The sequence below is a fragment of the Zosterops lateralis genome, assembly GCF_965231275.1.
Source record: "Zosterops lateralis genome assembly, chromosome: 4".
Lineage (NCBI taxonomy): Eukaryota > Metazoa > Chordata > Aves > Passeriformes > Zosteropidae > Zosterops > Zosterops lateralis.
The window spans coordinates 20,088,641-20,113,124 of record NC_139765.1 but is presented as its reverse complement, the minus strand read 5'-3'; the positions used below and the strand labels follow the sequence as shown (position 1 = coordinate 20,113,124).

General features: G+C 39.4%; 1 protein-coding gene and 1 long non-coding RNA gene across 5 annotated transcripts in view; one reads left to right on the top strand and one right to left on the bottom strand.

Moving 5' to 3' along the window:
- Positions 1–24,484, bottom strand: part of POLR3B (RNA polymerase III subunit B) — an 81,251-nt gene that overhangs the window by 20,008 nt on the left and 36,759 nt on the right. For all 4 annotated transcript variants that reach the window (XM_083859557.1, XM_083859558.1, XM_083859559.1 and 1 more), the window contains 8 exons: positions 22,916–23,069; positions 21,593–21,667; positions 20,735–20,833; positions 13,112–13,239; positions 6,246–6,455; positions 4,242–4,400; positions 2,699–2,816; positions 2,111–2,253 (listed from right to left, as the gene is read on the bottom strand). In XM_083859557.1, coding sequence (XP_083715683.1) covers positions 2,111–2,253; positions 2,699–2,816; positions 4,242–4,400; positions 6,246–6,455; positions 13,112–13,239; positions 20,735–20,833; positions 21,593–21,667; positions 22,916–23,069 — 1,086 coding nt within the window. The remainder of the gene's footprint in view (positions 1–2,110; positions 2,254–2,698; positions 2,817–4,241; positions 4,401–6,245; positions 6,456–13,111; positions 13,240–20,734; positions 20,834–21,592; positions 21,668–22,915; positions 23,070–24,484) is intronic.
- LOC310908484 overlaps positions 1–24,484 on the top strand; it is a 311,975-nt gene that overhangs the window by 279,350 nt on the left and 8,141 nt on the right. The gene's annotated exons all lie outside the window — the stretch shown is intronic.

Sequence of the window (24,484 nt, the reverse complement as noted above, 5' to 3'; positions counted from 1 at the left end):
TAAACTGTTAGTATTATGATTTCTGTTTCATTATTGTCTATATTCTTTCAATATGATTGATCCTTCCCCTGTTTGATGTCAGAGGATGATACCAGATGTAATGTTATAAAGCTATCAAAGGAGGTTTTCCCTTTCCTTTTCATGCCTTTTCTCCAGTTCTGCTATTGTTAGTATTGGCTCTTCACTGTATAGATAAACTGCAAAACAGTGAACTGCACTGTTCTTGTCAGTATTTTTTTCTTACCATCTATCAAATGCATCTTTTCAATATTCCTCCTTTCTCCCATTTACTGTAACATCTTCTATAATACACTACGGGGCAGTGAACTGAGAGAGGTTTACTGCCAGGAAGGCTATGAGTCCTAGTGAAATGTAATAATTTGGAATATGATCACTCCCCTGATCACAAGAGATTATTGCTATAGATTGATGCATGGGACAGCTACAAGCACATACTTGCAAAATCTGTAACACAATTGTAGCTATGTTCCCATTCGTATCTCCAAAACCAAGCTGAAAGGGACATTCTAAATAATATACGTGTTTGGTGGCTTACTATTATTATTATTATTATTATCCTAAGCACAGATACAGGGTGGTCAGCCATTGTTAACCTGATGCAATGCCAGGCATAATTATGGGTGCCCTCAATGTTTCCCACAGCATTTAGGATATTGCTTTTCATTACCATGGGATTTCCACAGGTAGTTGCTTGCTCTACATTGTGAGAGCAATGTCTTATGCTTATTTTGTCATATGGAAGGTCCTTAGCATTCTAAAGACATACAGCAGCCTGCTGTATGCTGACACAATTCTATTTCCTTCTGTCATCCTTCCACTTTCACTCATGGTTCTACATTTGTGGAGCACTCTTTTTATTAATTTTTGAAGGGATATGAAAAAAAGTTCATTCACATTCTGTTCAACTATTCCAATAGGTGCACATTAATAGTCCAAACTAGGAGAAAAAACTAACATACTTAAATTTTTTTCAGGCAAATTCCTATAAATATTTATCATGATTAACAAAGCAGCTTCTTTAATATAATTTGGAGGCTTTTTATAAATTCGAATAAGAAAAATAGTCCTGCATGGTACTGATTGCATTGTTATATAGTAACTTGCTGCTAAAATAGTACATACCACTCATAAGAAGAGTTAGACAAAGCTGAAACAGTATCAAGAAATAGGCATTGTTCTAACAGTGCTCCTAAGTTTTTAAGCACTGCACAACTTCATTGTGTATGAGACTGGAAAAGTATTTGAAAAACAATCTACATAAAACCTTCCAGAATGAGGATCTTCCCTGAGAAAAGGAAGCATGGGGTAGCTCAACATTTCAATTGCTCAACTCCTTCTGGTTGCCTCTGAAGCTAATGGTCTTCCTCCTGTCACTTATGGTAACTATCCTATACATCTGCAGTGCAATAACTAGAGTCAGTTTTATAAGGAAAGTCAAGTATGTAATGCTGCTTTCTTTACTTTCTTGAAACCTTCAACAGTACTGATTCCCAAATCACTTGGGAATTGGGAATTCAGTGGGAATAGCTTTTTTAGATCAAAAAACCATCTTGAAAATACAATCAGAAAAAACGTTTCAATGCTTATCAGAAGAGTTTCTCCTCCTTAATAACAACAGAAACAACGGAAGTATTTCCTGAGAATATAGTTTCAAAAACAAGTTTTGTGGGTGTGTGGAAAGACACTGTGGAATTACAGGTGATCTTGCAGAGAGCTGGATGTACTGAGAAAGACAATGTTGACTATTCTTATAGGTAACACACAAACTTGAGGCAGTATCTGGTAACAGCTGGTACTGTGATAACTATTGCCTTCTGCACCCATTTTACCTCTTCTGATTGACAGGTCTGCGGTAAGTAGATGTCCTGATCCCCTAACCTAGACACCACAAAAATGTGGATTACTGTGGTTAGCTCTGCATCTCACAACAGGTATGCAAGCCTTTCACTTCAGTTACACCTGGCCAGAATTATTAGGACAGGATTGCAAAGGCATCTGAAAGATCTGAACCAGTCAATGGGAAAATGCATTATGTACATATAGTAGGCATATACAACATGAATTTATTGTTATTAAATGTGTCCTTTACCTTTCTGCCCATGACGACTGCTAAATTTATCTCCAATTTCTGGACGTCTGGTTTGCCTCAGCAACATTTTGATCAAGAAAGCATCCTCTGCATTTGATGAAATCATTACTTTTTCAATGTAAGAATCAGTGGCACCTTTGTAGCTAGTAAAAGAAGCCAAAACATTGGTTTTACTTCTGTGAACCAAACACAAGTTACAGACAATTATCAGTGTCTTGGTAAGCTCCTGACCAAACTGGAAACTTTATGGAACTTACATATGAGGAAAAAGGTTTTTATATTTTTATATATATTTTTTTACATAAAAGTTCCAGAGTACAACACACTTCTGGAAAAGTTTTAAGAGCTGCAATAGAAACTAAGGGAGAATTAAGCTGAACTTGTAAAGGACAAGGTATGGGGGTTTTTTTCACATGGGCTCCTCTTGACAGCAAAAGCTTCCTCATATATTGCCGATTTCTTGATTGTCAATTAAACAACAGCCAAATATAGTTACAATTGAAGAAGGGAGTTTTCTAGAATTGAGTATTTTCTGTGACCCTTTCCTTCATGTAATTTGCCCAGCTCTGAAGTTATATTGCAACATACGTTACTGGCACATCTTTGTACTGCGGCTGCTGAGGCACACTGCTTCCTTCCAGAGGTGTCTGGGTCACAGTTGGCATAGATTTGTTCACAAGGACTTGCTTATTTTCTACTTTTTCACCTACAGAGAACAAGAAGAAAAAGCATAATGTATGTATGTATGATAATGTATCTGACTGTGTTAGAAATACACTTTACGGGGTTTTTTTAAAAAAAGGTAAGGTGGAAGACAAACTGGGAGGAACAAGAAGTATGCTCTGTTGTTTTACTAAATATTGAATGGTAAGGGAAACACTAAACTAGTTTTCTTTGGTAAACCAAAGCAGAACAGCTTGCATGCTGGGTGCAGGATGAGAACAGCTATTCAACATACCCTGGGTCAAAAATCTGCACAAAAGCTTCTGAAGTCATCTGTTCTAAGCATGGAGAAAATTAACAGGGAACACTTTGCCATAATTGAATTGAAAAATTTTAGAAATTCACACCTAAATTTGGGACAGCCCATCATTCCACAATGAGCTGTGCAAGACTACTGTCAGTCTCTCCTTGTATTTACATATTTCTATTGATACTGGTGTCATATATAGCTTTCCCCTGCTTTTCCCTTATCCTGCCCTTGACATTGAGAACCAGATCAGGAGGACAATGATACAACTGTGTCCCACCTCCCACCTCCTCCACTAAATTACACTCAACTTCAGCCTGTCTTTCTTCTGTCCACATGAACTATCTCAAATAGGTTTTTACCTACATGCTGAGAACAGTCTCAGTCTGGAGTCCAGCCCAGTCCCATCTGTCCTAATACTTCAGAAGATTCTTGCCTCTTTTTTCTTAATTAACTTTGAAAGCTCCATTGTGATGTGTTAAAGAACAAAACTGACCCAATTGTGTTACTATAATGGAATTAAGTTTAGTGCCCTTAAAAACACTTTTCTTACTAGATCTTAGTAGATCTATTAAGCTATTTCCTAACTAAAGGATGACACTATGGGAGGATTCTTTCTCAAATCTATTACCATTGGAAAGTTATACACCCCTCTTTACATATCTATTTATTTTTCTTAGCTCTTTCCAAACATCTTTCTTAAGTGTTAAAACCGTAAGGTTTTACTTCCTCAAACAACTGCATTAATTGACATCTTGCTAGGAGATTTTGATGCATGAAATCAAAACAACAATCTATCCTTAAGAAAACAGCAGTATGTGACAGACAAACAGAAAAACTACCATATTAAAATCTTGTCAGTTTGGGAACATAAGAATACAAATTCTAATACTTCAGTAGATTCACATTATTAAAACTCACTCTTCTACTTAAATATAAAGCTACTTTTTTTCATGTACAAAAGTCCCCCCAGTGACTGGTAACATGCCAGTATCGGGAACTAACTTGTTTTAAAACTTTCCATCACAATACTGTCATCTTCAAGAGAAAAAAACTCCCAAAATGCTAAGTATAAAACAAGGTGCACAAGAAAAACTGACAGAACATTAATTTCCACTTTGCCTATGAACATACCATGAATGAACATGCAATCTGACCTACCTGGAGAGCAGATACCATCAGCATCTAAAATCTCATGGCGCCAGATTGGTTTACGGGTAGCTGCATCCAGCATCGGCCCCATCACTTTATCAAATGTCTGATTTGTGTAACGCTTCAGAGTACACTTGGCATTCTTGTACACAAGACACCTTCCAAAACCTAAAATGGAATACAAACTCATCTGCCTAGGAATTCAAAGATGCTTTATAACACACAATTAGGATAAAATCTGAGCTACAGAATATAAAGTATTTTTTATTAGTTAGATTATCATTGGCTTAAATATGCATCACATTGTACATGAATACCTAGTGGTGCACAACTTAAACATCAGATCATGTGTGCTACTTTTTATTAGACACTGGACTGCAGTCCAATCCAGGACTGTGCTAATCTGCTTCTGTATCTCTGCACACACATGCACACATTATTTCTCTCAAAACCAGTGAATCTCTTGAATAATTTTGGTGGTCTCCAGGAAGGTGTAACATGGGAGAAGAGACTGTAATAGGGTGAGAGAGGCACCTCCTCCTTTTATGAGTTCTAAGAAACCTGAACTTTTATTCGTGTTTGTGGCTGGCATAAGCTAGTCTACCGGGAAAGTACTAACTGAGTGTCTGCTATAATTATTCTTTTTTTCCTCACCTGAAATTACATATACTCTTATAAAATAAGTGGGTTTTAGATGAGAAAAGTAGCATCTATGGAATTTCTCTCCAAGTTCAGAAACTAATCATGATACTAAAGACTTTAATCACATTTAAGATTACAGAGAGCCAAGAGCAAGTCTTGTTAATAATCCTGCGTTATTTTAGTTCATTTGAAAGATGGTTGTGGCCACATACAGTACATCTATATCTTCAGATTATGTCAAGTAATTCCTGACAAGCACCACAGCTCTCCCTGTAAATGTTACTGGTCTACCAAAAAAGAAAACATCCAGTTTTAAATCATGCCTGTTGTTGTTTTAGAAAAGGAGGCATAAATTAAATGCAGCAGACATTAATGCCAAAGATACATGTCTAGGAATACTATTATTGCTGCCTAGCAACTAGGAAGAAGAGAGTTGGGGCGGGGGGGGGGGGGGTGTATAAAGTGATGGAAGAATCCGATTTTGGCCACCCGAAACTAAAACCAATTTGATCACAGCACTATGCCTGTTCTCAAAGGAATTTATTTAGAAAAGGGAGAGAAGAGAGACTAAGTTTTCAGGCAACTGTCCTCCACCCCCCAGCAGCATTAACATGAAGTGCTGAAGGAGAGTGAGACAGGCTAGACCTGCACATGGGTCTCTGTTAGTTAACTTTCCCTTTGGTGGTTACGTACTTTTACCTAATATACACTGAACTACAGATTTGGTGGTTTTTTTAAGGAAGCAGGTCATTAATTTAGCTCTGAATAAACACTAAGTTCTTTTGCTTTAGACAATACTTAGACAATATTTAGAAAATAGTATTTTTCTCTCAGAAAGTAGGCAACACTGCTACTGCTCCCTCAGAACACCAAGCTCACAAAGACAAAATTGCCTTGGGTTCTATTCCTTTCCTAAATACATTCACAAGTCTAATTTCATCTGTGGCTTTTGTTACTGGTGCAAATAACAAGATCTTTCCTAGTAATGAACAAAGGTTCAGGTAACCAACTGAAAAACAAGCCCTACGGAACAGATTAACTCGTGCTTTATGTTTTTTGTGAACTAAGTATTCATACTTTTTATTTGAGGTCAGACGTCAGCCATTTTTTCTTATAATATCCAGATTCAGAAGTTTATATGCAAGTTGGCAACTTCATTACACTATTTTATGCATGCAGTTAAAATCACTAATCATACAGAAAAAACCAAAAGTATTCCAAGCAGTTTGGGAATGCAGTTTCTTAACTGGAGATCTAATGCTCGTAACTGCAATAAAAGTTATTACAGGGTAACACTACAAGAAAACAAGTCTATTAGAATATATATTGGAACATACACTGGAGAAGTGGGAAAGAGTTAATGGATCTTACCTCTGTCCAAAGAGGCCTTATTTAAGACAAGAGCATCTTCAATATCGTAACCACTGTAGCTCATCACAGCGACTGTGGCATTCTGTCCAGCAGGGAGTTTCTCAAAATCTATCAGTTCTATTGTTTTTGTTTTTACCATTGGCTTTTGCGGATAGGCAAGGAGATACATCAGAGTATCTATCCTGTTTCTTTGATTGTATCCAATAGTACCTGCATGTAAAAGAAAAAAAAAAAAGCAGTGAACATTACTGAGTTTTCTAGGAATGCTTTGGCTTAAAAATTACCAAAATGCAAATTAATTAAAATAACAGAAATTCTTCAAGAAAAGAAGGGAAAAATCATAAAAGAATCCCAGGCAAAACAATTTTACATTATTATATTTAAATATATAAGTAGTTTCTTAATTTAAGCTCCCAGAAAGAATTATTTATTTTCTCTTGAACAGAGAAAATGTAAGCATCAATATAAAAAGAACAACAACAAAAGAAATAAAAGCCATTTGACTAAACACAGATTTTTTTTTTTTAAAACACAACGCTGAATCCTGCAAGTATGAAGTTTGCTTTTATTGTTCTCATAGCCACCAGGTTTGGGGTTTTTGGTTTTTTTTGGAGTTCAACTTGTGTTTCAGAGACCTGATGCAAAATTTCATGAGAATCAACAGAAAGACTATCACTGAGTTCAAGAGAAACTGTGGATCAAACTCTTCATCTTCAACATCATATTTCCTTCCTTTTTTGGGCAATAGTTAGTTCAATAGCAGCCTGTGTTAGAATAGGACAAAGTATGAACAAAGCATACCACTAGCAGCAGCCAAGAGTGATTTACTTTCTGAAATTAGAAGCACCATTGATAGAAAGACTACAGTAGAAGTCCACTTCTATATTTGTCTTTTTACAAGAAATTAATTTTAAATTTACAGTTCAGAATTCAACCCTTTGTATAGACCTCCCAGCTTGAGACTGAAATTTTTGGCGCTGTCCCATCAGAATGACAAAGTGTCTCCTGAAATCTGAGGAAAAATAATTAACACCCAGCAGGGAAATATAAACCGTTGTGTAGCAGAACAAAAGTTAAGGCAATCATATGTTATTGGAGTTTGTTGTACCAGGACTATGCTATGTCCCTAAGCAATTAAAAAATTATCGTCTGAAAAATTAACGTTTTAATTTTTTATTAACATTAAAATTAACATAAAGTTTCAAGTGTTAAATATTCTGCAGTGCTTTGTCCTTAGGATGTAAGTCTTTCAAAACGTTTCCATTTTCTCCTGCAGTTTCAGAGTCCAGCTGCTTTCTTGGAAAGGTCAAGGCATTCAGTTTATCAGGAAGATTTCCTATGGCTGGGAAGGATACCTGAACACAAACCTGCTCACTGGGGAGGTCAGCTTCACATTTTACCTGCATCTACTTGCAATTCCCATTTACACTAAATGTCTACAAAATCAAACTTTAAAACCAGGTATTTCTGAAGACCTATCCTGTCCTTGGCACTAGGCTCACTCTCCTAAGCCACAACAGGTCTACCCATCCCAAGGACAAGAATGGAGAGAGCTCAACAGCTACTGTCTCCAGTAAGACACAATCTGGTAGGATACATCTGAAGACTGTTGCAGTCCCACCCTGCAAGGCCCACCACCTGAAGGCCCTACTATTTCTGATAGACTCTGAGAATTCAGTTAGACATTGTTCCCATTGTACTTTTGACTCAGCCCCCTGGTTTTCCCAGTATATAGATAGGAAAATATACTTCCAAATTAAAAACTTAAGAGGTTTAGACGATTATTCCCCTCCGCATCTAGAATTTGTGTGCTTTCAGGATAGGTTGCAGTGAAGCTCAGCTTAAATGTTTCACAGATAGGTACATTTTCCTGATGTTGAAAGAAGTCTTTCCAAGAGAAAGTCATGCTAGACTTAACTTTCAAACTGCTTGCAGTTTTTTTCTCCTCTGATATGCTTATATGGTGTACCTGCTATGATTCACTGGTTACGGATGCCAAGACAGGATGAAGTCTGGAGCACCAGTTTTATCTTTTGCACTTTAAGGGTGTCCTTTACACCCCAGTAACAATCTGTGGAAATCCCCTGTATATCAAGGATTTCAGATGACACTTTTACATATTTCAGGCAATGCGAATGATTCCTCTTCAGATGTTTCATGTATTTCAAAACTGGCATTTTTATCAGAGGTTCAGATAAGCCTAATAGAACTGCTACTGTCTGAGAGCCAGAAGCAACTGACATTACTGAGACTTTGAGCCTCAATAATAAACTATATTCAGGCTATTTTTCAGGAGATGAATGCTGTATCAAATGGAAAACATATACATATATAAAAATTACAGATATCCTACAGGGCAGGAAAGAAACTGGTTAGAGAGTGATTCCAGAGCACAAATGAAATAAATTAGCCCCAAAACATGCCACATATCAGCAATATTATTCCTAATTGCTGGGATTTAAAGGTTATACAAATAATGCTTTCTCTAAACAGGGCTAACAAACCACAGCATGAAACCACAATCTGCTTATTTAAAATAAAGCAGAAGCTCTTTTCAGAGCACTGGTGTGTTGGGACGAGCCCTCTGTGTGGGCACTGAAATGAAGGAAGTCACTAGCTTTATTTCTGTTTTCTCTCTGAAAGAACAGAGCCCTTGTTTGCTCCAGCCAAACAACCAAGCAAAAGTAAAGTATAATTAAAGTTCATCATAACAAACCCTGCTCTCTCAATGACTCACATTTATAATTATCTCAACAACAAGAACCAATTTTTTCATTGGTAATTAGCCCTGGTTAAAGCAAAACACAAGAGGTTGACCTGGAAACAACAAAGATAATTTTCTTGCTCTTCTCAGTACTTGATATATTGTGAATGCACGTGTGCATTCCTTCCTTTTTCTCCATTTCCTGACAGGTTTCTTTTAAATATCATTTGAGTATCCTTTAGTGCAAAATAATCACTATAAAAACACTATCTACTGATATTTAGCATAAATGAGGCATTGTTATTCTGATGCTGAAATTTTTGAGAACTCACCAGAACAAACAGCCAACTAAAGTATTAATCCAATTCTCTGGTGTATCACTTACAACATTAAACTGTACAATCAAAATGAACAAGAATACAGAAATCAACGTACTTGAGCCAAAAGGGCTATTACTACACATGCCAGGAAAAGAACTGCTGTAATTCCGTATTTCCCCAGTTTTCACCATGGATTTTCTATGATTCTGTCCTTTTATATGAGCACAAAGCAAGAGAGGAATAAGTATATTTTTTAAATGCTGCAATATACCTTGTGCAGGGAGCTGTGACTCAGCTCAGACAGACTGTCACAGAATATGCATTAAGTGATCTGGATGTTAAGTATTAGAAATACTCCTTTCACAGCACAAAGACTAAGGAATGGGTTAAAAAGATTATGGGTAAATTTGGCAGGGGGGAGAAGAGAGAGAGAGAGAGCTCATTTCTGCCTCAGCACTTCTGTGCTACTACCAGGGAGAGGAGAGGTGTCAAAATGAGGTTGTGTCACAAAGCACAAACACTGCTCAAAGAGCAGTGGCAGAACAGAGCTGTGGCCACAGTGTATCCAGATCCAGCTGTGATGACCAGCAACAGCTGGTTTTGCTTTGAGGCTTGTTTAGATTCTGTACCCCTAGGCTAGCTGTACAAAATTTGGGAGGACTCTGGCTCTCAGTCCACCAAAGAGCTTTCACAACTGTCAAACCCCACCAGCACTCAGCTCCTTGAAGCATATTTATCTTCTCAACTCAATTTTAACACATTCAGCTGGCTATAGTAAAAGGCAGAGCAGTGCATAAAGAGCTTGGCTAATTCACAGAAGCAAAGCAGAAAGTATATGATACAGTAAGAGGCTTTTTTTGTAATATTGAAGTTATTGCTTCATGATAAACTTCTACAACAAAGCTCTTACCCACCTACATCTGTCCCCTTGCTTTTCTTTCAGAGGTTAAAATAACAATCAACACCCAAACCTTGCTATCCTTACTCAACACTTGGGTCATTTGGGTTGAAGCTGCAGTGCACAGTTGGATTGTGAGTGTACAGCTTCCTTTGTGTACCCACACATCATTTACACAGCAGCACATGTGCATATGCAATATGGGGGATTACTGGCAGGAAAACTGTATGTTTTAATTCCTCATATTGGGCTTTCATAGTCACAGATGTACAATGTGTAAAACTGACTAGGTTTTTATATCTTAATGGAATTAAAAAGCTCAGTTTAGAACTATTTCTCTAATTGCAGAAGCCCTTGATCCTCTTATGGATTATTTTACCAACACTTGAAAAGCAAACAGTACAGACTCTTGTATTTTCATCTTAAGTACTTCTGAGATTTTAAGCTACAACTGTTAACCTTGCACTGAAATGTCAACATTCAACTGAGGTCTTTGCAGCTGCTGTCATATTTACTACCTAACTTCCTCTCAGTTTTATAGTTCAACCTGCAACATATGGTAAATAATCTATGCCAAAAGTGAGGGGTTTAATTTCAATTTAATTTTACTGAAATCCAGTTTGGTCATTAAGTGCACCTCTAGTCTGCTAACAAGTTGACTCATCTACCCCTGACAGGGAGGTCTTTTTCAGGACATGCAATGCTCTCCAGAAAAAAACACTGCTATTTTAGGACTTAACACTTGTCAGGGACACTGGATTACAGACCTTATTTCAATCTCTGATGTCCACTCTCCACTTACTTGTGCTTTCACACCTTTCCTTAGCTTGATGTTGCTTAAAAAAGAGACTTAAAAAGAAAATGCCATCCAAAGCTGCTGGCACAGCCCTGTGATGTGGTCAGAGTGGGTGGGTCAGCGTTGACAAGCACAAGGCTCTCCTCTCCCAGTCTGAACCCCAGGCTCCCTTCACTGCTCCAGGTTTTGACAGTCGAGGGAGTGACACAGAGGACTTGGACATGAGATTTTCCACATGCACTGTTGGATGAGGAGCTGCTCTGCAATTTCAGGATGGAGAAAGAAAGCACTAAAGGTGGGTGGTTACTTAAAGATTGGGGTTTGAAGCACTGCATCACATCTCTTCACAAAAATAATCAGCAAAAAATTACGTGTACAGTTTCAGGAATACCCTCTATGTCTCATCTGATCAATAAGTGTAGAGAAAAATCTTTTCCCCTACATATTGTCACTTCTTGTGGCTTTTTTTAAAGCAGTTATTACAAAAAGCTTCAGGTGTTTGCAGGTACTTCAGACAGAACAAAACATAGCTCAAGTCATGTGCCAACCTTAAAAATTTACTTTTATCTGTTTTTTCTTTGAGTCAGGTGTTTTGTCACAACAAACTGAAACAAAGGCTTTTTTATTGCTCAAGATATTCAATGGCTTTTGTGTTCCTAGCGTCAGCAGGAATGTCAGAGGATTGTTTCCAAGGAGCTAAATGTGCAAGACCTAGGGTCAAAGCAGCTGAATACACCAACCTCAGAAAACACAGACAATGAATTGCAAATGACACTCAAAACAAAACAGGGAAAAAAACCTTCACACAGAAAACTACAAAAGAACTCCACAGATACTGAACTGGCTTTCTGTACACACTGATCCTGCTTAACTGTGTGTGGTAACTAACCAAACCTTCTGAGACTAATAGTCATAAAATAGAGACTCAGGGGTGGGGGAAAGATAATGGGATGGGGGAGAACTGGAAGGAAAAAGATTGCATTGCTCCTCTTTCCACCCACCCATCTTTGTTTTTTTAAATTTAAATAGAGAACATGCATCTTGCTATTTTCTGTTTTCATATGTTCAACATGACAGTTCAGCATAAGGCAGTTACTTTGCTATTAATTCTGCTGGAGAAGTCTCTCAAAAGGTGCAGTGTTTCAGCTTTGAACACACAGCATGAAATAAACGGTTTAGTAAGCCTAACTGAAGTGGCAGTTTCTTCATGAGACAGACTTGTGCTACTGTAGCTCCCAACTTGCAGGAAAGCCATCAATGCAAGCCATGAAACCAGCCTGTAGAGCACCAGTCTGAATGCAGCTATCTGAATTGATGTATGACTGTTCTGGCTCCTCTGCCTTGATCACAGGCCATAGACTTGGACACTTTAATGCTGGTTTCGCTGAGTATTAAAAGAAAGGATTAGAACTTAACTGCTGTCGATTACCCCCAGCAGCAAATTTATGAAACAGTTGAGGTTTAATGACCATATATGACACTGTCAAATGAAATAATAAGTAATCAGAAAATTAATTTTGTTTCAGTACTCCCTCTCTTCATCCAAATCAGCAAAAGCAAAAAATCTAAAATATAGCTGTGGAAAGTATTCAAATAATTAACAACTCTTTTTCACACTTGATTCTTCTTATTCTCTGATGTCAATGTAAACTATTGATATATTTATTTTTATGACACTTACTCAACCCATCAAGGAAATGCTCCTCAATCTGTGCTCTGTCTCTCTTTGTGAGAACAGTTTTTTAACTCTTTTTTGTCTGGAAACACACAGCACACTGCAGCATAAAGAGAAAAAAAAAACCTCTGCCAATCCTGCAGATATGCTGAAAACTTTAAAGTCACGATGATTCCCAACAGAAAATGCAAAAATGTCCCAGTTTATTAAAATTTTCTTTTAAGTGTTAAGAACTGTAGATAGAGTCTTCATTAAGTACGACGACCATAAAACTGATGGGTCCTTTTTTCACATTTATCTTTCCAAGTTTCAGAGATAAATTCATTTTTTCTCAAAGCTAAGGAAGTGCTCTTTTACTTTTCCTAGCAAAGCTTTTATGTGAACCAGGAAAGAAAGAATATTTGTTTGTTACTTTTGGTACATAGCCTCAAAAACTAAGCAACAGTTCAAAGAGGAATAAAGTGAAGTCTTACCCATGGCTTGTTTTCCCATGGCACACTGGTAAGTGTTTCTTGGAGACTGGTTGTGGTGAGGATATGGAATCAGTCCAGCACAGACACCCAGAAGCGTGAAAGGCTCAATCTCCAAATGGGTTGTATCTCTTAAAAATAAGAGAACCCATTATGGCAGGCTTGTGAACAAACAACTTCAGTAGAATGTATTTAATTTAGCAGTATCTCATAACACTTCTCATAACACTTAAAATTCAATTCTGTTCAGGACAACGTAAGTCAATAGGACCTCAAAACATGGATTCACTACAGGATTTTTATTTTTATTACAAAAAACCAACAATTTCCTTTTGGCTTTGTTTCCACATGAAAAGAAATGAAGGAGAAATAAATCAGGGTTTGTGAAATTCCATAATGGAGGAAAACCCTCCAGATACTGACAACCTGAGGGAGCTCACTAAGACAATAAAATATCAGTTCATACAGTAAGACCAAAAACGCCTTAAGGAATGTCTTCTCATGCAATGAGAGCCCTCCTCATCAAATTACTAATCTCAGAGATCCAGAAATCCATCGGGGAGATGGAAGAAGGAAGAGCACAACAGATTCAGGTATTAAAAAAACAGCTTTAGTTTTCTAAGGTTAGCTATATCAGCTAAAGAGGAAACATCTGTCTCCAAACCAGATCCAGTGCCATAGGTACATGACACAATACAGTACAATTTGAAAAGCTCTGCAAATATTTTGGGAGTGGTTATGTTGTTAAAAGACAGTACTGAGGAGAAAAAGACAGAGAAAAGGAGTAAAGACAGAGAGACAATTTGTTCTATCTGGCATGAGCTTCAGGAGAGAAAAGTCCATGCTAAACAAAGACAAATCATAGCATGCATTGGGATACAAGTGGAGAGACTAATAACTAAGAATGAAGTGTACAATAAAGCTTGGCTGGAGCAGATATGAATTTAAATCAAGATAAGTAATTAGGAAGTGGGGAATTATGAAATACAGATGATTATAACTAAACCTATTCAAAGCCTATCTTTCATGTCCTAGGTTTATTAGAGAGAGCCTGGGTTTATGCATACATACATTGCTTCTCCCAGACATCCAAACCCAATGCATTCTGAAAATCTCGTCTTTAATGTCTGACTTCTCTTGGAAGTCTTTTGAAGACTTTAATTATTTAAATGAATTAATTTGATTACCAAACTTTAAGATCTTGCCAAGGATGTGACAGAAAAGTCTTTATTATGGCAACACTCAAAAGACAGCCAAGCACCATAAGCTAAAAATGGCTAAAGAATTACCCACAATCACATATAGACTGAAGACAAAGTGCCAGCAGGAACTTAGATAAACAATGTATGTACTACTGGAAGAATAATGAAATCTGAAAGCTGAAAAAAAATAGACCTGGAAATCCTGAGGATTAAGCTCATGAAACAATCTGTCAGTCCTAGAAATCTTTATAAATCACAAATATGCCTGAACAACCTAAAAATCACCTGCTGGCCAGAGGACAGACACTATTTTTCTCCATTTGATAAAAAGCAGCTATGTTATCTAAAGCCTGTCCTAAGAAAATACTAATGGGACAATCCAATCTGCAGTCAAGTAATTGTAAAATGGTCTCAAAAGCCAGTAGTAAACTTAAAAGAGAGACTGCTCCCCCACTCTGCAGAACTTCACAGAACTGCTAATACTTTTCAAACAATAAAACCAGAGGTCTGAGACTTACTGATAGTAAAGTCTGCAAATTTCTTCAGAGGGTACAAGTGAATGGAAGTACATACATGTTTGCATAAAGGGTATTCAACGAATTGTCTTCTTCCAGTGAGGTCAATCCCATTTCAACCTAAGATGGTGCAACCTGCACAGATCCTACCACCTTATGAAGTATTCCAGAGTGCTAATGGGAGTCCTTCAAACTTTACAGGGCAGTTCGATTTCTGCAGGTCAAAAATGCCACTGCCAGAACCAGGCCCAAGAAAGAAAAGGCAACCTTGTGAGTTTGAAAAGCAAAGTTACAAATGTGTAAGGAAGAAACTGAACGCATTAGAGTAAAATACTCCAAAGAAAACCTGTCTAATTGGATTGGAAAAGTAAAGAGAGGATACTGTAGCTAAAAGAAACCTATATTATAAAAGCTGGAATGTTAGTGGGATACTTTGGAGAGTGCATTGTATCAGTTGCATTACCAGATCAAACTGTACCAACATGGTCACACCATTTAAAATGCAAGATGATCATCTGGGGAAAGGGTACACAACTATTCAGGATGTAGGGAGTACCATTACCAAACACAAGGAGCAATGTGCTTATAAGACACAAGCTCAGATACCTATGGCACTGTCAGCCACTGTTAGCATTGAAGCCAAACTCAAAACAATTGATGGACAATACAAGAATCTTCTGAGCTTCCTGGCAGTTGTTGTGGAGTCCTTTCCTCACACTGGTCCATTGGAAGTTCACTTTCTCCTCCTCTTTTGGACTAAACAATGATTTCATGGGATACATTCCCATTAACCTTCCTAGCTGAGTCAGTTGTCCTGTAACTTAAAATTTCAGCTCTGGTGCTTTGTGGAAATTATTTAATTTTGGCACAAATGACAGCAATTGTGTGCGCTCTTCTTGGCTCATGTATACAGAACTCAGTCAAGAGCATGCAAGAGTAATTTCTTAAAGTGATAATAAAGTCTTCAAAAGCCTGGGTAGGAGCAAGGCAATTTAATTAGCAGAGTTAATGTGTTACATTTAGCAAAGGTTAAAGATAATTGAAGGGCTCACCCAGCTTCACTGAAATCAATGATGTATTTCTATTAGCTTGACCAGGACAGATTATTTAGAAAAAGAATTTTCTGCATAAATCTACTGATCAAACATTTCACGGAGATAACTTCTAGCATTTCATATTCAGCCTTCAGTTTACAGGATATTGTCACAGAAGCATTAAAAACCAGTAAAAAGATAGGAGAACAGAAAAATTTAGAAAAACCCTTCCTTTAATGTGGGCTCTTTAGTCACAGTCAGAAGACAAGAGTTGTCGTCCCTGAATTTCTTGCCTTCAAGTGTTTGAGTCTTTGCAGCAGCTTCTCACGCTGCTTCATGTAAACAATATTATATTCTTAGAATTTATCTCTATGTTTTGCATTCTTGTTCTCTGAGAGAGAACTTGACTGATGGTCATATTGACCAATGGAGTCAGGAGGTTGTAACCTCTTTGGGCCAATCTTGGCCCTTTGTACAAAATGTATATAAGCCTTTGGAGTCAGATAATAAAAGAGCTTTCCATGATTCACCAAGCTGCTGCCTGCTGTCCTCTGTCAAGGTCCACTCCCACGTCACAACGTGTTGCCCCTCTAAAGACACAGGGTAACAATTGGTGACCCCTCCGTGTCTGGACTGCAGCTGGGTCGCATTGGTGACCCCGAGTGTCTGAACGGACTCTTGACGTGGGAGAACAGGTCACGCCGGTGACCTCCAACTGCGAGAGAACTGCACGTCGATGGACCTGTCTGCCCAGTGAGAGACTGTACCCGCTCTGCCTGAGGTATCGTGGTAAGAGATAATGATCTCTAAACCCTCCTCAGATGAGGAAACCCTCATGGTGGACCTTTGCCTTGAGGTCCTGCGGAGAGAAGAAGTCTCCTTTCCTGGAGATGCTCTCCAGAAATTGTTCTATTATGCTAGAACTCATGGGTTTTTTTGCAGCCTTGAAGAAGTTTTTTCTACAGCAGAGTGGAAGTCTTTGGGCGACTATCTGCTCCAGGTTTTCTTTGCAGATCGCAGTCTGAAGCTTTTGAAACTGACAGCCACCTGGAGCAGGCTGGAGAAAGTGCTGCCTAAAGTACAGCTCTGAGGACAGCTCCAGCCACATCGGGCTGGGTTCCAGGGAAGACAATGGAGTCGTTTCTCCTGTCCCGGCTCTGCGGAGACGGGCGGGACAGCCGACCCCCCTTCCTCGCAGCAGCATGGCGGGAAGCCGGCCTGCACTCAGCGTACCAGCTGAGGCAGGCACAGGGTCTTCTGCAGAGCAGAACCCTTTCGCACCCACGCCTCATCGGCGATGGAGTGTGGAAAAACTCGGGGCTTCTGAAAGCCCCTCCGGATTGGCCCCCCCTCCCAGCCCCGTGCCGAGAAAACGGCGGCGGAGGCCAAAAATCGCCCCCCCCACTTCCCTCCCCCCGCGTGCTTTCCCGGCCTTGGAAGCGCCGGGAGCGCTCTTGGATCGGGGGGGCGGGGTGTTTTTTGTGGATTGTCTGCACTGTGGGGCATCAGTGGAATGTTCCGTGCGGCAGGGCGGCATGGGATCGCGCCGTCCCGGGGCACCGGGCAGGGCGGCCGTTTCCCCCCGCGGCGGGGACTTGCGGGGCACACACAGGTCCCCGCAGTTTGGCGACAAGCCAAGTGCCCCGCCGGAGCGGGGGCGGGGCGGCCCCGAAAAGCGGCGGGGCCGGCCCGGGTTGGGCAATGCAGCCTGCCCAGCCCCCGCAGGACGGGGCGGCCCCAAGGAGTGAAGGGACCAGCCCAGGGCCACCCTGCACAGCCCCGGGGCGGGAGAAAACCCCCCCGCAGGGGCCGGCGCCGCCCCTGAGAAAGGGCGGGCCAGTCCCGCGCCGCGCGGCAGCGATGCCGTCCGGCATTGGAGCCACAGCCGCGGCTGTGAAAGCAGGGCCAGGACAGCCTCCCAGCCCCCCCGCTCCTCCCTGTGCCGATCGGGGCACTTCCCCCCGCGCCTGTGGAGGCAGCTGCGGCTGATCTGTCAGTTTTAAAGGGACAGCGCAATCACAAGCGGGTGTTTCCCCGCTACAAGGGGTCTCGGGGTCCCGGATCTCCCTCAGTCTCGGGTGATGTCCCAGCCGAGGCTGATGCTGTGGGCGGCCGTGGGTCAGCACGGCGCCCCCTGCAGGGCAGGGATGGATTCCCCAGCTTTGCAGGTGCGGTGAGAAAAACTCTCACCCCTGTCTCTGTGAAACACACGGGACAGGATTCAGAGGTGCATGATGCCTCAGCTAATGCTCAGGCCGGCAAGACTAATGCTAAGGCCAACAAGAAACAAAGAAAGAGAGTGCAAAAAAGAGGAATCACTCCCTTGTTTCTTTGTGGAAGGTGTGGACGGCCGAATTACATGGCAGATGTTTGTAAGGCAAGCCATGTGAAAGGCCAGCCTCTGTCAAAAGGGCAGTGGGGTGCAAAGAGGAAGTGTGCTCGGACAGAAGAGTCTTCCCAGTCCCCATAGCTGATGGAGGTTTGTGGGGAAAGTCTAATCCCATACCCACCTCTCCCTGTCAGTGTCCCTGAAGGGACCAAAATTGTTTAATTTGTGTTTGAGTTTTCTGTTCACAGGACAAAGAGTCGGTGGTGAGAAGGCAGTTGCTCTGAAGTATTGAGCTGCCTGGATTTCACTGGACTGTTGTTCTGATCAAAGACTGTCCTGGAACAATTTGGAACGGACATTCCGATTTTCTCCTTTGCTGTTTAGCAGCTGGAATGGACTGTCTTTCAAGATCCATTCATCGTCCTTTGTGACTTGTTTGGGAGCTGATGGACCAGGATCATCTGGAAATTTCAACCAGTCCTGGGATGTTCCTGTGTTCTGCATCGAAACAGAACTCTGGGGACTGGAGGTTTTTTATCAGTCCTCCAAAAAAGCCAATCCTCAATTCTGAATCTGAATGATTGTTTTCTGTGATTCATTTGTATCCTGCAGGTATCACTGGCTGATGAATGTCCAATTCCTTGCACGTTCTGGAATGGGTCATTTTTGCCCCATCTGCCACAAGGCAGCAAAATATTGTTTGAAAAAACAAACAATGAAAATATTATTTTTTTTTTGTTTGAGCTAATTAGTGCTCGATTTTAGCCACAAAAATGGCAATCAATCATTTTTGTATGAGCTCATTGCTCGATTGATAATGCAGGCAACAATGCTTGTGAATTTGATGGGTGCAGATTTTTTTAAAATTCATACTCTCAGTATTATGGGAGGAATTTGATTGGAGCTTTGCAAGCAGTGTTTTTCTGCCAAATGCTCTGGAGCCATGAGCTGTTGCGAGTGGCAAGAATCCTTTGGATTTCTTTTTGCGGCCCAAAGATATTCAGAAATTTAGTGCAAGGACCCACTGTCTTTACAGACGATTTGGGAGGATGAGATAGGCCAGTGTTCCTTGGAAGGATGATTTTGAGGGCAAGTTTTGGAAGCCCCTGAGGATGGGCAGCCCATTTGGTATTGGGGCTGCTGTCATGGCATTTCCACAGTTTTCCCAGAAACTTTTTCATTTAGTCACGGATTCAACTTCTGTGGTCGACATGGCACACAGATGGGTTGTTCAATTTAAAGGGAGTCAGCAATGTTGTTTGTTCCATTTGCTGAAGAACCTTTTGTTGTGCCACAGAGGCCTGGTTCTTCAAAAACAAAAACGGGGAACGCAGGGTGAAACCCCGCAAATTCAATTGGCAAAGGCTTTGCATGCCATGCAGCACCTTACAGGTGCCACAGAATTTCACTAACCCTGCAATGTGAAAAGCAAGAAACCGTGACCGAATGAAGGTCAACAGAGGAGGAACCACTGGTCCTCCCATGGGAACAGAAATTGAACTGTAGTTCATTTTCTTTTTTCCTTTTTTCTTTTTTTTAAAGGCAAAAAGGGTGAGATGTCGTCCCTGAATTTCTTGCCTTCAAGTGTTTGAGTCTTTGCAGCAGCTTCTCACGCTGCTTCATGTAAACAGTATTATATTCTTAGAATTTATCTCTATGTTTTGCATTCTTGTTCTCTGAGAGAGAACTTGACTGATGGTCATATTGGAGTCAGGAGGTTGTAACCTCTTTGGGCCAATCTTGGCCCTTTGTACAAAATGTATATAAGCCTATTTGAGTCAGATAATAAAGAGCTGATTCATGATTCATGGTTCACCAAGCTGCTCCCTGCTGTCCTCTGTCAAGGTCCACTCCCACGTCACAACGTGTTGCCCCTCTAAGGGCGTGGGGTAACAAAGAGTAAAAAAAATTGCAGCAGGTCCTTCAAATATGTGGAAAACAACAGATCTGGAAATCTTTCTGAATTAAAATCATATATCAAAAATAGTTTTAAGACATGTGGTAAAGAATTCACAGAATGATCCAGACATTTTTACTGGGGCCTATTACACATCCAAAAGTCAAAGGGAAGGTCTCATTCCAGCACTTCATTTACTGTAAGGTGGGTGTTTAGGGTCTCTTTATAGCCAGAAAAGAAATTTCCAAACAATCATGATATGCTAAGATAATCAAATAACATGTGGAACCATTTGCTTTCTGGATACCTATTGGATAAAATTATTTATGATGAGCAGCTTAATGATCAGAACAAAAAAAAGTGCCATATCCTGAGAAAGAAAGGATATACCTGTAAGTATTTAATATTTTTGAGAGTTAGAAGCTGGAACAGATCTCCCAAAATCTAAACCATTTTTTGTAAGTTCCCATGGATCATTTCAGACATGTGCAGACAGATTTCTTTCTTTAGCTTTTATCTGGAGTAGTTTCAACCATTAGCAAGGGAGCAGTGTGCACATGTGAAAAGAGTGGCACTGCTTATATGTTTGCATTTCAGAGAGTCACTCTATGTAAGTTTTTCCTGTACCAGCTACCAAATGCATACTTACTTATTGATTGTATTTTCATACAGGGCAATGTTACAGTCATTTTCTTCATTCACATCCAAATACTCAACGAGGCCTTCATGCAAGAAGTCTTCAAAATTCCTACAGAAAAATTAAAAATTACATTAGAAGTACTACCTTATATTTCTGAAAACATAAAATACTTAGTACATATACTAAAGGAATATAATATGTAAAGTTAAACCAGATAAATACATCTACATGTAAAGTTCTGTGCATATTACATATTGAAGAAAAATGTGGTTTTTAATTAACTCTGTTGCCCATTCACTGCTTCACAGTCTGACAGATGAACATTCTTACTTGAAGAACTAAATAAAATTTTCCCATATGTACTCATCATCACTGTAAATGTAGGTAAATATAAGGATAAAAACATATGTTTTTGTGATAGTTTTGTGAAATTTAATTAGAGATAAATTTAAATGCCTTTGTGTTAAGTGTGGGGTTTTTTTAGATACATAAACTAAGAATTTGCAAGGACTTTCAAAAACTCTGAATGTGTCTAGTTCAGAGTGGTTAAGTTGATACTCCTGTGAGGTGTTTGATTTTTGAGTCAGGAGGATGATACTGCCTCAAACCTCCCACTTGCAGAAAGATGAGGCTGTGAGATGTATTTATTCTGTAAACTCACCAAATCTCACAGCAGTAACAAAATAAGAACACCAGCTTTAATTTGACTTTAAATAGAAAGTCTCCAGTACAGAGATTATAAAATTATATAGGAGAGCAGATTTCTCTAATTAGCTAACCCCAAAACTGTGAAATACTGACTGACTAAAGAACCTTCACACAATATTTACTTAGTGAAGGTGAATATGGTCTACTTGAATTGTGTACCTGTATCCCTGAGCCAGTTCTTCCATATGCTTGTTTGTAACTGCGGGTTTTTGCTTCTTGACAATTATGTAAGGCCTGAAATTTAAAAAAAAAACAACAAAAACAATTGTCATAGCAAATACTTAGGCAGGTAACTTAATTTATACTTACACTAAGAACCTATTCTATAAACTGTTCTTAAAATTCATCAGCCTTTAAGTGATAAAACCACATAAATAAAATCAGTAACTATTCAGACTTCAGTTTGCCATAACTTAAAAGGCAAATCAGAAAAATCAAGACTTAAATTTTTAGGTGAAAGCCTTTTTTTCCTCTTTAAATTGATCAACTAAAGTTATACCTACAGATTTTGATGATGGCTTCAAAAGTTTCGGATTTCCCAAACTACAAAGCTAAGAACAGCATTTAGTACCATGGTTACTGCAGGGATTTTACAAAACACTAAGTGAACAGTTTGTGCTCAAGTGTCCACATGCAAGGTTGCATTTTGCAATTGCCTAATGCTGTAAAGGCACTTACTGTGGGTGATCTCTGATGAATCCATAAATTTCAATAGCACATGGATCACACAGGCTTCCCTACCACACGTAAACACTGACACAAAGGACGGCATGCAAGAAGGCAACGTCAAGGGCTGTTGCTATTTGGACAAGTTGCTTTGATAAAGAGCAGCAAATAGCTACAAGACACTTGTGGACTCCACTCTGAAGTCTAAATAACTGTTAGAAGACTAATAAGCACTTTAAAATGGTTAATAGGGATATCTGAACAATCGCAGGGTGAGGAGTGCCACAAAGCAAACTTGGTAAAACCTTGCAAATCCACGATTTCCCTTGCTCTTATTTTAAAAATTGGAAGTTTTACTGCCATCTCCCAAACTACACATATTAGCCCTGACTGGAAAAGCAATTTCTCTGCCACTGAATATGCCCCTACTCTGGATCTCTTGATCAGGTATGATTAATTGATAGTTTGTACATTTACTGTTTTGGAGCCTCTGACATGCCTCAAACTGTATCCAACATTCTCCAAGATTGAATTAATGAATAAAGTGGAATGTCACCAGTAGTTTTGAGTGCTGCTTTGTTGAAGTGCACACAGAATATGCACACAGCCAGTCAATGCTAAAATACGTATACATTTATAACCCACTCTGCCTCTTCCAACCTCTGTCTGTTTTTAATGAGGTAAATTTAAAAAGAAAAGAGATGCTCAAGTCTTACTGAATTTGCTTGAACTTGTTCCCATGAAGGTCTCAGCCCAGTGCACAGAACAGTGTTTACAGCCAGTTCAGTAGTGAGGTAATTGTGATGAGAAGTTTACCTGCACAATCTCCCTCCATCAGACGAAATATAGACACATCTGTCAGACAGATTTGTAGAGATGGAAACAAATTCGTTGATATAACCTGCTCGACGCAAGATGCGAAAGGTGTTAACTAATTTCCAGTGATCACGTATGACACCAAGGATGTTACCTGTTGAAAAGGGGAATAAATACTTGGTGCATCCTTTGCACATCCAAAACTATTTATGAATTCTGATCATGTGTGGCATGCATAGAAGTACTTCCTGCTTCTTGCAAATAATGAGTTGTTGTAAAATATCCCTTCTCTAACATTAATAAGAACTGGCTCTTTTTTCCTCTCAATTCAAAATTTTCAGAATTTCACATGTAATCTACCTGCATGCTTCCAAACAGCCTGAGAAACCAAATGATCTGTTTCTTCCAGCTTTCTTCAAGTCTGTTTCTGCTCAAGTGCACATTCATCAGCTAGTGCACAAGTTAACAACTCTGGAATCTGCAATTTCACCTGTACTGAAATGGAGTCAAGGTTTCCAAGAACAGACCACGGAATAGCCCTGTTACCTTGTCAGAAATTTTAAAGTCATGACATTTTGATATAAGTGATCACTCACAACAACACTAGAATTTCTCTTTCAGGTACTTAGCTCAATTCAGCTAACTTAGCCGGCACTTCAGCTCACACTTAAATATTCTGATGTGTGATAAACAAACAAGAGAGTAAAAATCATTTGAAGAGTCACCTGACCAAAGTAATCTTAATACATAAAATCTAAAACATCTATGGTCAGATTTTAAAGGAGAAGACAAAGCATGGTAGTTTAGGGAGTTTATAAGACAACAGAAAGGTCTTAACAGCTTAAAGAATTTGTACTTAACGGATTATCTGCCTTTTTAAGTCATAAGTTTAAATCAGGATCCAGTCAGCTATCCACAAGTTTGAATTATTAAGGATTAAATCCACAAACCTGTGGATTGAACAGTAACTTGGCTTGCCTCACTGAGTACTAATTTGTTTACATTTGAGAACATACTATCTTGTTCCGTACTGCAAACTGAGCTTGTGAAGGAAGAGTCCAATATTTTGGCTCTGCACTTGCCTTTGGACCATAAAACAAGACAGAAGAGAGTGCATGTGGTTTCACTGAACCTTATCTTTAACACACTGCTACAGAAAAGCAGAGCAAAGGAATGCAGTTTGGTCAAGTGTTGCTTTTATGCTACTGAGAAAAGGCAGAGTTGAAGAACAACTGCTGTTTAATTCAAGGGTAAATGGAGAACTTATTCATGGTGACAGATGTTACACACTACTCCTTAGAAGTGGATGCTGCTGACAAAAGGCTATTTTGAAATCACAGTTATAGTTTTAAAAATGTCAGTATTTTGAAATCTGATACCATAGTACCTGTTGTTTTAGAAATGTTAGAAGATCAGTTGTAAAAGAAATATGAATGTGCAGATGCAAAGCACGTATGCCAAACTGTCCCTTTAACAAGAGAGGCCCTGTTTTCCATAGTCTAATTTTTCTAACCACGCACAAAGCAAAATGCCCCTTTCAAAGGTAGTTTTAAAGAGAACAGCATTGCT